The sequence below is a fragment of the Pteronotus mesoamericanus genome, unplaced genomic scaffold (assembly GCF_021234165.1).
Source record: "Pteronotus mesoamericanus isolate MK-2021 breed Mesoamerican mustached bat unplaced genomic scaffold, CSHL_Meso_final contig_65, whole genome shotgun sequence".
Lineage (NCBI taxonomy): Eukaryota > Metazoa > Chordata > Mammalia > Chiroptera > Mormoopidae > Pteronotus > Pteronotus mesoamericanus.
The window spans coordinates 12,921,837-12,934,843 of NW_026555228.1; the positions used below are offsets into that span (position 1 = coordinate 12,921,837).

Consider the following 13,007-nt stretch of genomic DNA (forward strand, 5'->3'; position numbering starts at 1 on the left):
AAAGTTTGAGTAAATTCTAATGTCATAATTTTTATTTAAAAATAGCATGTTACATTATCCAGTTTTTCACTTAAAAAAAAATCTCTGTTCATTCTGTCTTCCATTCTTCTAAATATGCATAGAAATGTCTGAATAATGATCTATAAATTCTGTTGATAATTCCATGTGGTGGGATTTTGAGCATATTTTAATTTCTTTTTATACTTTTAAAATACTTCAATAATAAGCTGTATAATTTCCACACTAAACAATACATATATTTTAAAGCAAAGCTGCAGAAACATGAATGGAAATAAAGCACATTAAGTTCAGGGTACATGGGGTAGTCTGGGGGCTGCTGGGAGAGACAGGACTATGAAGGCAGAAGGCAGTGTGCTCAGAGTGTGGGTGCTAGACTGCAGTTTGTATTTTTCTTAGTAGGAAGTAGGGCACCATTCCCTGCTGCAGAGTAAGGTGATTGCATGTCTTAAGGAATCTGACTGAGGTCAGTATCTAAGGGATTTTGGTGTGATGTCTTTTTCATGATGTTAAGGTACACAAAATGCAATTCCATTGCAGTCCAATGCCATATACACTTTTCTATCTTGGCAAAAATTATGATGAAATTGGTCTTGAAACTTAGGTGAGAATAACCTGTTTTATAAAGTTGCTGTGAGGAGTAAATGGTGTGTTTTTTAGGGCTTAGTATTATGCTTGGCATGTGGTATGTGGTGGGTAAGCGTTTGGTGTTAACCATTATTTATCACAACCACTGTCATTTCTTATTATGTAGATTCTTCATGAAATATTCTCCATATCAGCGTACTTTTGCTTATTTTTAAATTAGATCAGTGTTCCTTTAACAAGCAATTTGTTTGAAGTGGTATATCCCCCCCACCCCGCCCTCCAGTAATTTTTCTTTTCCAGGAACTACTGGATTTTCTGAAGTCTTAATGAACTATATTTTAGACTCCATAGCATCTATTAGCATTGCAAATAACCATCCCTTAATTTTTCGTCTTCAGGGGATGCTACTGAAGCTCCTTTGAAGCATTATAAAGTATGCCTATATTTTGCTGTAGTTCTGCTATTAATAGTAAAATCGGTGCTAAGTCAAATATTTCTTCAGTTTTGAGGTTTAAAATGCTAGATGAGATATAAAGATTATTATTCCATAGGGCTTGAGGAAACTAATGCCAATTTTATTTTTTAAAAAGTAAAAAAATCTCGGAAGGAAATTTACTAACATAATGATGGGATCTCTGCTTGGTGGGACTATCGGGGTTTTTTTTTTTTTTCAATACTAAATTATATACAGTAAGCATACATTTCTTTAAAAAAAATCAGAAGATGAAAATAAAGGTCTGGGTTGTAAAGATGGGGACCTCCTTGCCCTGTCTCCCACTTTACACTTACTAGTTCACTGACTTTGGGCAAGTCATATACCATCTCAGAGCCTTTATTTATCTGGAAAAGATGAGAATCAAATAAATAGAAGTACATAGAAATACTAAGGAAATTTTGAAATGCCATACAAATGGTAGTTATTATTAGAAGTAGTCTTAATTTTCAGAAATTATGTGCTTCTATTTTGGAGACATCGTATTCTAAAGCTCTAGTTCTTCATTACTGCATTAGAAGAAGACACATACAGAAATCATGTACAGTGGCTCAATTTTATTGAAGCCTTCTTTGTCTTTTTTTAGAAGTTCATTTTTAATGCTAGCTTTAAAACCACAGTGAAATTTTGAGTAATAGGATCACCCAAGTATTTTTTTTAAAACAAATCACTTCTATGATATTTCACATTTGGAATAATTTCATAAGTTGAGTTATGGGGCAGATCCTCAAGGTGAAAATGTGAAGGTGAATACTACCTTTGTCAAATGATAGAATAGCTTTGTTCAGCTCAGGTAAGCCAGTATATTTGAAATGTGTTTCCCACACATTTATGAAAACAAACAGAAAAGTCTTTTACTTGAGGTTACAGGTAAACACATGACATTTTGCCAGCTCAAAAATGATTAGATTTTCCAGTCATCAAAGGTTTATCTTATGAGTACCAACAAACTAATGTACACATAAACAGCTAGCCTGACCTTGTTCTTTGTAAACACAAGGGCACTTGATCTTCTAGTACTTTTTAGAATCAGTTTGGAGAGGCCTTGCCAAAAGAGGCCAAGCTTCATCAACAATATCAGCTGTCAGAGGTGAATTTTCTGAAGACATAACAAATTTACTTAGGACTTTCCTGCTAGTTTGGTGAGATCATCCTTCAAATCCGATCTCAGCCTGAAACTCCAAAGCCACCTTTAAGAAAATAACATTGGTCTGGGTGGCTCAGTTAGTTGGAGTGTCGTATCACAAAAAGGTTGTGGGTTTGATTCCCGGTCAGGGCACACATACCTAGGTTGTGGGTTCGATCCCCAGTCAGGGCGCATGCAGGAGGCAACCAACCGATGGATGTTTCTCTCTCTTTCTCCTCCCCTCCCTTCCCCCTCCTTTCTCTAAACATATCCTCGGGGGAAGACTAAAAAGAAAGAAAATAACATTGTCTTAGTCAGCTTGGGTATGTCATAAAAATATTTAGCTTTGGAAAAAGGCAGGTACACATCGGGCCAGAAATAAGGACAATGCTGATCTTTACCCCTGCAAACCATATTTATTTAATTATTCTTTTTTACAAACTATTTTTATAAAACATAGTCAAGAGACTTGAATTTTGGTAGTTATCTTCAGAGTTCAGAGAATTTATCTTTGACCCTTCATCTCATTAAGCTTGTCTTGGACCAGCTCAATTTCTCTAGCTGCTGCTTTTTTTTTTTTTTTTTTAAGATTTTATTTTATTATTTTTACAGAGAGGGGAAGGGAGGGAAAAAGGGAGAGAAACATCTATGTGTGGTTGCCTTTCACGTGCCCCCAACTGGGGACATGGCCCGCAACCCAGGCATGTGCCCTTACTGGAAATTGAACTGGCAACTCTTGGGTTCACAGGCCGGCACTCAATCCACTGAGCCACATCAGCCAGTACAATGGCTCTAGCTTCTTAAGCTCTTAACCCAGTCTACCATTCTCTCACTGGTAACCAAGTCCTTTCTTCCTATTTTCTATCCGCGGTTGAAGCCGCAAGCCATGAGCTCCTCCAACTTTCTGCATTACAACCTCCCCGCTTTCCCTATACACAATGTGCTATGTCTCATCCAGGTTACCTTCTCACGCCTCGGAAGGATAGCATATTCCTCCTCCTATTTCAGGATAATTCCTTTATCTTTGTACCTAGTTTCATCTCTTTTCCTCTGAGATCTTGATCCAGAAATTTCACTGTGTTGCTTCAGCCTTCACTTTCTATTACAGTTTCTCGCACAGATTGAGCATGCATGAGTATTTTAATCAGGTAAACAGGAAAGTCCTTGACCCTGCAACCCATTCTAGTTACTGCCCCTTGTTTCACTTTATTTTTATTTTTAAAATTTTAAAATTTTATTTCTTCCATCACCATTAACCCCTGCCCCATACCCTCTTCTACCTCCACCTCCCCTCAGCAATCACCACACAGTTTTGTTCACTTTAAAATTAGACTTATTGAAGAAAGTCACACGTTCCATTGAATCCTCAGCCCACATCCGATTCCATACAATCACAGGGTGCCGTGCGCACAGAGGAATAGGGACAGGCACCAGCTCTGAGAGCTTTTAAAGATGTTACCCATTGGATTGCAATAAAACACGCAGGAAGAGAGATCCTTTTCCTCATTTCTCTTACCATTTCTTCCCCCAGTCACTCAGTGACTGAAGTCACAAATCCCATAGTTTTCCTGGGCTTCTTTGTCAAGTCCAGCCCTCTTCCACATCTGTCCTGTCTTTGTCCTGATTCAAGGCCTCAGCCTCTGTCACCTGCGTTATTGCAGTAGATTCACAAGTGGTATCCCTGCTTTATATCTTAACCCCTTTGGATCCATCTTTCTCAAGGCCAGCATGGCATAGCAAAAATGACGATCTCACCTTATCACTGCTTGGCTTAAAAGTGTCCCATAACCTACAGTAGAGGTGGTCAAAATTCTGATCAGAATCCCTAGGGCAAGCTACCTCTAAATCTGTCTGTATATCAGGCCCCAACCTTGCAGATTGTGATTTTGTAGAACTGCTGGGCGCTGGCTTATGCTTTTAAGTTCCCTAAAAGAATTTGACACCTGACCAGATTGAGGAACTTCTAGGTTGCCAGGATCAGGTCAGAGCTGCTGTGCCTGGTTACACAGGTTACACAGGTTACACAAGGCCCTCCATGACCAGGCTTTGGCTGAGCCATTGGCCACACTTCCCACCATGCCCCACATGTCTACCTGTCTAGGTAAAATCATTCAATTTTATGTGACTCAGTTAAAGATTGTATTGGTAAAAAAGGTTTTGAAAATGGTAACATTTAAATACCTAATATTTGTAATGTGTTTCCTCTCTTTTTAGTGGATGATGCTGGCAAAATAGAACACGATGGTTCCTCTGGAATGACCTTGGATGCAGAGTCGGAAATTGATCCTTGTAAAGTGGATGGCACTTGCCCTGAAGTCATCAAGGTGTACATTTTTAAAGCTGACCCTGGAGAGGATGACTTAGGTAAGAGGACACCTTCAGCATGTTACACATCCTGACCCAAACACTTCAACTTGATTGCTTTTGGGTGGGTTATATTGAGAACATTGGAAAACTTTTCTGAAGATAACTTAAGCAAGGATTCCAGTGTAGCAGTAGGAAAGTATGTGAAATGTGCTAAGTGAAATAGGTGGAAATGAAATTTTCACGTAAATTCTTGGAGCTGTCATCTTCCCTGATAGGTGGCACTGTAGACATTGTGGAGAGTGAGCCTGAGAATGACCATGGAGTGGAACTGCTTGATCAGAATAGCGGTATTCGTGTGCCAAGGGAAAAGATGGTTTATATGACTGTCAATGATTCTCAACAAGAAGATGAAGATTTAAGTAAGTAGGTGGCCTTTTGTGGGAGAAAATTTGATCTCTGTATGGCCAGTGTTTAAAGGAAACAAGTAGCATTATTGTAGAAATTATTATGCTGCCGTATTCCAAGGAAACCATCAGTGACTTACTATGTATGCTTAGAATGTTGCTTTAAAAAAAATTATGGCGAAAACCAAGAAATGAATGATTCATTTAAATATTTGAGTGCTTACTACGTGAAAGTTATGTTCTAGGTATGTAACATTTGAGCCTTTTTTCTGCTTGTCCATTAAATGAATTCAAATGACAGTATCTTCTTTCCTATGATCTATGTGAGCCTGTCATAAAAGTTTATATAATTTTCTACTTAGATGTTGCAGAAATTGCGGATGAAGTTTATATGGAAGTGATTGTAGGAGAAGAGGATGCTGCTGCAGCAGCGGCGGCAGCTGCCGCACACGAACAGCAAATCGATGACAGTGAAATCAAAACCTTCATGCCAATAGCGTGGGCAGCAGCTTACGGTAAGTCGCACAGCAGCTCCTAAGATTGAGTTGGTGTTTGAGCGTGAATTCATGATTGAAAAACAGTTTCTGTGGTCTTAGAATTCCAAAACCTGAAATGCCAGTAACCCGTAAGGGTTGTTTGATTTGAACAGGAGTAGAGGAAGATTATAAAGTCTACTTTTTGTCTTTATTTTTAACAGGACTTTCCTTCATATGTCTAACACATAGAAGGAAGTGTTGCAAGAAGTACACAGGCTTTCAAGCTGAAACTTTTCATCTTGATTTTATCTGGCCCGTACCTTTTCAGTTTTGGGAGACGGCAAGGGAGTCCATGGGGCAAAATGCTTTCGTGTGCTTTTTAGATTTCGAAGCTAGGCCATTTCTTCCGGTCTCGCTATAATGAATGTGGTCATGAAACCCATTACCTGGAATGGGGAATTTCTGTCATTCATGAGTATCATGGCTTACTTTTCATTGTTGTAGTTAATAAAGAATCCCTAATTCTTTATAATTTATAATACAGTATAATTTTGTTTTTTAATGCACATCGTTAGGTAATAATTCTGATGGAATTGAAAACCGGAATGGCACTGCAAGTGCCCTCTTGCACATAGATGAGTCTGCTGGGCTCGGCAGACTGGCTAAACAAAAACCAAAGAAAAGGAGAAGACCTGATTCCAGGCAGTACCAAACAGGTGAGGGCACACGAGTTCCACAGCGCAGCTTGCTTTGCGAGCTCTCAGATGAAACTACTATGTATCCACAGAGGTGTTGTGATGGCATTTTAGCTGCTAGACCACATGTAGCTTTTGTGTATTGAAGTTGAAAATATAATTTTAAGAATTCAGTGATATTCATGAATGATTTTCTTGGATAAAAAGAAATAGGGAATGTATTAAGCATGAATGAAAAATTTCAAAACTTGGGTGATTTTATGTGGAAATGAAAAGAAATCCCTAAAATATGTTACAAGCATTAAAAACTAATATTTTTTAAGTAATCTGATTATGTCAGTGTAAAGGAGGCATGATTTACAGAGCAGCAGGACAGGTCCTTCCGTTCATGTGACATACTCCTATCTATTCTTGTATGCTCATTTGCATCTCAAAAATTTTATAGCGTATTTAAGCTTTACTCTAAATTGACATAAATTATGTTTTTTTGGAATAACCAAAGCAGAAATTGCGATTACGAAACTTTATTTCTATGAATAATTTCCCACTGATTTCTCAATCGATAATTGCTTTAATCACTAGTTGATGGAAGTTCCATATTTATTCATTGATTTTTTTTTTTAAACTGGAGGGAGTGAGGCTGGTATAGTCATAATGAAGTGTCCAGGCCAGGTTCCTCTTTATGACAAGGTTGCTGTGTCTCTTAGGCTGAAAAATGGTAAAAGCAAGGTTAAGGAGCAAATAGCTCGACTTAGGAGTACTTTCCCAATAATGTTCTGAACACACCCTTTAAATTCTTGAAGAAACCAAAACAGAACTTGGTTTGATCACTCATGCCCCTTTCTTTTCCTTTCTTAGCAATAATAATTGGCCCTGATGGACATCCCTTGACTGTCTATCCTTGCATGATCTGTGGGAAAAAGTTTAAGTCAAGAGGTTTTTTGAAAAGGCACATGAAAAACCACCCTGAACACCTTGCCAAGAAGAAGTACCGCTGTACTGACTGTGATTACACTACCAACAAGAAGATAAGTTTACACAACCACCTGGAGAGCCACAAGCTCACCAGCAAGACGGAGAAGGCCATCGAATGCGATGAGTGCGGGAAGCATTTCTCTCATGCTGGGGCTTTGTTTACTCACAAAATGGTGCATAAGGAAAAAGGAGCCAATAAAATGTACAAGTGTAAATTTTGTGAATATGAAACAGCTGAACAAGGATTATTGAATCGCCACCTTTTGGCCGTCCACAGCAAGAACTTTCCTCATATTTGCGTGGAGTGCGGTAAAGGTTTTCGTCACCCGTCAGAGCTCAAAAAGCACATGCGAATCCATACCGGTGAGAAGCCCTACCAATGCCAGTACTGCGAATATAGGTCTGCAGACTCTTCTAACTTGAAAACACACGTAAAAACTAAGCATAGCAAAGAGATGCCATTTAAGTGTGACATTTGTCTTCTGACTTTCTCAGATACCAAAGAGGTGCAGCAACATGCTCTTATCCACCAAGAAAGCAAAACACACCAGTGTGTGCATTGCGACCACAAGAGTTCGAACTCAAGTGATTTGAAACGACACATAATTTCAGTTCACACAAAGGACTACCCCCATAAGTGTGACATGTGTGACAAAGGCTTTCACAGGCCTTCAGAACTCAAGAAACACGTGGCTGCCCACAAGGGTAAAAAAATGCACCAGTGTAGACATTGTGACTTTAAGATTGCAGATCCATTTGTTCTGAGTCGCCATATTCTCTCGGTTCACACGAAAGATCTTCCCTTTAGGTGTAAGAGATGTAGAAAGGGATTTAGGCAACAGAATGAGCTTAAAAAGCATATGAAGACACACAGTGGCAGGAAAGTGTATCAGTGTGAATACTGTGAGTATAGCACGACAGATGCCTCGGGCTTTAAACGACATGTTATTTCCATTCATACGAAAGACTACCCTCACCGTTGTGAGTACTGCAAGAAAGGGTTCCGGAGACCTTCAGAGAAGAACCAGCACATAATGCGGCATCATAAAGAAGTGGGCCTGCCCTAATAATACTTCTACAGACATTTGTGGAGATGTTGGCCTTGAAGCAGAAAATTCATTGTAAAGCCAATCAGTCTCATTCACATACAATACTGTATATTGATTTATGCTGTGTACAAATAGAATATTGCTTCTAGTTGACTTTTTTTTTTTTTTTTTTTACGTTTTGTTCAATAGTGTGTTCTGAATTCTATTCAGTTTGTTTAATCAATGGGGAAGAGCAGCAACAAGCAAGTTGCTTTTAATGAAGTAAACCTTGCTTCTGTACTAAAATTTCCTATCTTATTAGTTTTGTATTTATTTAAATATTTACCTTGCTTACCTTGATGGTACTCTTCTAAGAGCATTTAACTTAAAGTTAGGGTAACTTTAGATTGAGTCAACATGATTACTTTCAGAGTAACTATTTTTTCCCCCATGAATTTCTCACAATAAAATTTTCAGAGACATCTACTAACATAAATGGGAGATTTAGCAGTCAGGTCTAATTAGGCTAACATGGAAGTCATTTACTTGTCTTGCTTAGTCTTTTCAGACCACATGACAATGAAAGTTTCCGTTTGAGCTTTTGCATCCCTGGCATTGCTGAGTAAAGAACAGTGGCTGGGTTTGTGTTTACTTTTCATTTTGTTCAGCGGACAAAATATACTTTGGGGGGGCTTTCTTTGGAGTATTTACATCTTTTGTCAGCATAGCAAAGTTTTAGAAAACTGAAAAATTTTGCTTGATCCTGTTGTATTTTGATTATTTTGTCTGTGCTGCTTTGTCTTGGAATGGTTGTGTGCTACAAATGAGACTTATTGGGGACTGCATTTTGGAATCTCCTAGAGGTAATTCGTGGCTCTTAGGATCTTTTGCAACTTTATATATGTAAATGTACCCTGAATTATGTATATGCACATATATATATATAACATGTATCTGTGTGTATTGCTTATTTTACATATTTATACACACAACCCCAAGTAGTAGTTGTTTAAAATCTATAATGAAAAGTATTAAATTTACAATAACATGAAAGATGCAGGGATGTATGAGAGCATTTTGTAAATCATGCTCTTCAGAGAGACTACTCAGGTGAAGAATTAGAAGGAAAATAAGGACACTAGTATTTTTAAAGAGTAAAGGTATTTTCTTTTAAATATCTTTGGTAATTGAAAAAATAGATGTTAAGATGTTTCTAGATAGAATGTTTTCATACAATTTCAGCTCCATGCCTTTATATTTTTCTGAAAAGCTAATGAGTATCCAGACAGACCTTCCTCAGTTCTCTCTGAGAGGCCCCTGCGAGGACTCTGTGTCACCAAGCAAGGGAGACTCAGGAAGCTGCGGCTCCACGTACCAGAGACTGGGTGCTAATTAGGATTTACACTTTTCAAGTTCAGCCTACTCTGTTATTTCTTAGTTATAGCTAGGAAACTTTCAAAAACTTAACGCTCAAGTTGGCTTTGAGTAGAACATAAGATAAAGGTATGTTTTAAGTGCATGAGGAAAATCTGAGGCCTTATTTGGAATGTCACCAAGTCTTTCACTGTTTTGTTCTTCTTTGAGGGTTGACTTTTTTTTTAAGCAAATACTTCTGACTCATAAAATGAACGCAGTTAATGAGAATTTGGTTATGTTCAGATACACTTTGGGGAACAGAAGACAGTTTTGGGGTCCTTAAATTGGCTGTCAGCACATACGAGTACCTGGCACATCGTGGGAGATTGAGGACTTTTCTTCCCACTTGATAGCTGCCTTGCCTCTTCATTATGGTGCTCCATCCTCTTTCTCTTTCATCTTTCTCTTTGTCGTTGATAACTGTATTCAAGAGTTTGTAGGGTTAGAAATCTAAGCATTAGGTGTTTGGCAAGCCTTTGAAGTGCTGGGTTGGTTTAGTCCAGTTCTAAATCCAGCCCTTTAAGCTGGTATGAACTCCAGCCTGCATGCCAGTCAGAACCAAGGCCTGGGCCTGTCCGAGTGGGGACTCCTGTGTCCTCTTGGCCTCTATAACGTGCTTTTTAAAAAAAAGTAACTTAAAATTGTGTGATTTCATTGCCCTGTAGCAGTTCTATTCTTGAAAGCTCTGTCTGTTTTTTTGTGAGAACCTTTACAATCTCCCTTACTTTTCGTTTTTCCCAGATTAATGTAAAACACTTATATGAAACCAGAAATTCATTAATTTTAAAACATTCTGTAAAATTAATACAGAAAATATAAATAATTGGTCATCTATATTTTTTTAAATAAACTGAAAGATAAAGAACACAGCATTTTACACACTTTATATTTCTCTTACATAGTCTGGAATCATACACAGTTCTTTTCTTTTTAAAGCACAATATTGAAACCTTTAAAAGGTATTTAAGGGTTTGGTCAAGTGAATATTATAAAATGTATTTGTCTGTATAAAGAGAAAATGAAATTGTAGTCACTTATGTATTGACATTAGTTACAACCTAGTTTTAATTCTTAAAACAATTTTGATTAGCAAAGCTAAAAAAAATGGTTGTTTCAGTTAAATGTTTTAAAGAGGTACAGATTTTTACAAGGACATAATATAAGTTATTGTTCTGTAGAAATATCCTATTAAATATTGTATGTCCCTCCCTCTGTACACTTTGTAAAAAAAGTAAAATACATAAAAAGAAAATCATATAGGGATGTGTGACATTATTGTAATTGTGTACTTGAGAATAACGTGCAAAAATAAAAATCAGAATATTTTCCTGTTACTGAATGTTTAGTCTATTTGATACCAGTACTAAGTTAATGCTTTTTCTTAAGGAAAAAAATGTACAGTTTTTGTAAACCTAATAAACATCAAAAGCAGTGGCTTATTTTCATTTCCCCATTTCTTAATTCCCTTTATGCAGCAGTGGAATTCAAAATTGATTGCTTTGAATTTTGTAAGTTGAATGCAAATGCTGATAATATTTCAGCCCTGCGAATTTGCAAGTAATATTTCAGAGAAGTTAAGAGGTGATTGGTGAGTCCTTTGATGAGCAAATCCTTGAAATTCTTTTTTTCTTTTATCTTCATGAAGGATTTGTTTTATTAGCATCTCCAATTCCTGAGATAACTTCCCTTGCATAAAGTGGGTTTTGAGAGCACTTAAAGTTCATTTCAGTATCAATCTGTAGCACATCGAATCAGTGGGGACTGTCACCGCCTCCACAGCAGTAGCCCTGCCCTAAGGTGACCCCTTGGTCCCCAGTTGGAGGGCCCTGGCAGACACTAACATACTAGAGAATGGTCATTGTCATAATAAAAATCAGGAAGTAGGTGAAAGTGATCAGGATTCAAAAAAGGATGAGATAGAGTTGAGTCATTGATTTTTAAAGATGAGATACTGCTGATCTTGAACTGTAGGAATAAGTGTGTGCCTAATAGTTGAGACAGTAAATGATCAAAACTGGAGTTAAATTATCCAGAGGACATGGTGAATGTCACTGTCCAGAGCCATAAATCAGAAAAATCATAGCATGCTCAGAAACTTCGGTGCAATACAATGCCTGACAGATAGCATCATACCAGCCTGCGATCTCCAGGCGGTCAGAACAGGTATTGCTCTGTTTTCTGGGAGTCTCAGTATTAATTTCCTGTATTTCCCACAAATTCTAAGATTCATATAAAGAAAAGCATGCCCAGTCAAAATCTTAAAAGGGTGCTGTTTCAGAACAGTGGTTTTCAATGCTGCCAAATTCTCAGTCCCACCCCAGACTCACTGAGTCGGAAAACTAGGCTCGAGACCCAGTGATCTTGTGTCTTAACATGTCCTTCAAAGTGATTCTGATTCATGTTCAAGTTTTGGAAACACTGTTTTAGAGCACTTGAAGAACTTCAAAGATTAGAAACGACACACATACACACAAAAGCCAGAAATGAGCAGTTGAAGGTGAAATGGGACTCACATTTTATTCCTTGGGTCTACCCCTTAAAGTGTGAGCCTGCCAGTCAATAAGTAAATCCTTTAGTTCACAAGTAAATAGCCTGGGTTTCATAAATCTTGTATGACCTCCCTAAGTTACACTCCTCAAAGGCAATAGAACTCAGAGGAAGATGAAGTAGAAGGGCTGAAAAGTGTGTATGTGTTTAATTAATTGGCCCAGCGTTACTTAAGTAATTCATATTTGAAAACCCGTTTTGCCACTTTCTGTAACTTTCGATAAGGTCAAAATTAAGTTTGCCCTTCTGGGTTTTGTTTTGTCTTGTGTATATATTGTTTGCCTTTTTCATAAAATAATTCTTGGATTTGTTATATATTGTTCTTGTTATTTTTGACATCTGCTATTGTTGTAAATAAATTCCTATTTTGTTTTACGTTACCCTAGTGGAGTGTTGGCTATAGACAAAGGCACACACACCGCACCGTGGAAATGCGGAAACTTAAATCACACAGCTAATAAATTCCCAGCACAGTGTAAGCTGGAAGTGACGGGACCCCTCAGTAGTCCCGCACTTCTAGCACCAATGAAGGTATTGCTGTTCCATATAGGTGTAGGATCTGTACCTGCTCAGACTTTAAAATCACTTTCATGACCTCTAAGATGAAAAAAATTCTTAGCCTGTTTGAGGTGAAACTCAAGAATGATTCTCCTTCATTTTTCCTGTTCACATGGTCCCACATCACGTATATTGCTGGTATCTGCGAACACAAGGGATTTTGCATCGTAGTGACCTGCTGATACTCTAAAGTCATTAGGATACTTTGCTACAGAAAACCTGTAGATGACATTTATTCATTCATGGTGTGAATTACCACAGAGATACCTAAACGCATTGACAAAAATGCAGAGTAGTTAACTAGAACTATACTACAATATTTTGCTTTCCAAGAGAGGCCAGTTTCTGCTTTTCCTTCATACTTGTGTTTGGCTTT

The 13,007-nt window shown here is 37.7% G+C and overlaps 1 protein-coding gene across 4 annotated transcripts in view; it reads left to right on the forward strand.

The window, feature by feature from the left end:
• ZFX (zinc finger protein X-linked) overlaps positions 1 to 12,410 on the forward strand; it is a 41,242-nt gene extending 28,832 nt beyond the window's left edge. For 2 of the 4 annotated variants that reach the window (XM_054581162.1, XM_054581160.1), the window contains exons 4-8: positions 4,440 to 4,589; positions 4,808 to 4,951; positions 5,299 to 5,451; positions 5,988 to 6,128; positions 6,966 to 12,410. In XM_054581162.1, coding sequence (XP_054437137.1) covers positions 4,440 to 4,589; positions 4,808 to 4,951; positions 5,299 to 5,451; positions 5,988 to 6,128; positions 6,966 to 8,149 — 1,772 coding nt within the window. In that variant the 3' untranslated portion in view covers positions 8,150 to 12,410. The remainder of the gene's footprint in view (positions 1 to 4,439; positions 4,590 to 4,807; positions 4,952 to 5,298; positions 5,452 to 5,987; positions 6,129 to 6,965) is intronic. The other 2 variants (XM_054581163.1, XM_054581164.1) reach the window with 2 other exon arrangements.
• Positions 12,411 to 13,007: the final 597 nt, after the last annotated feature.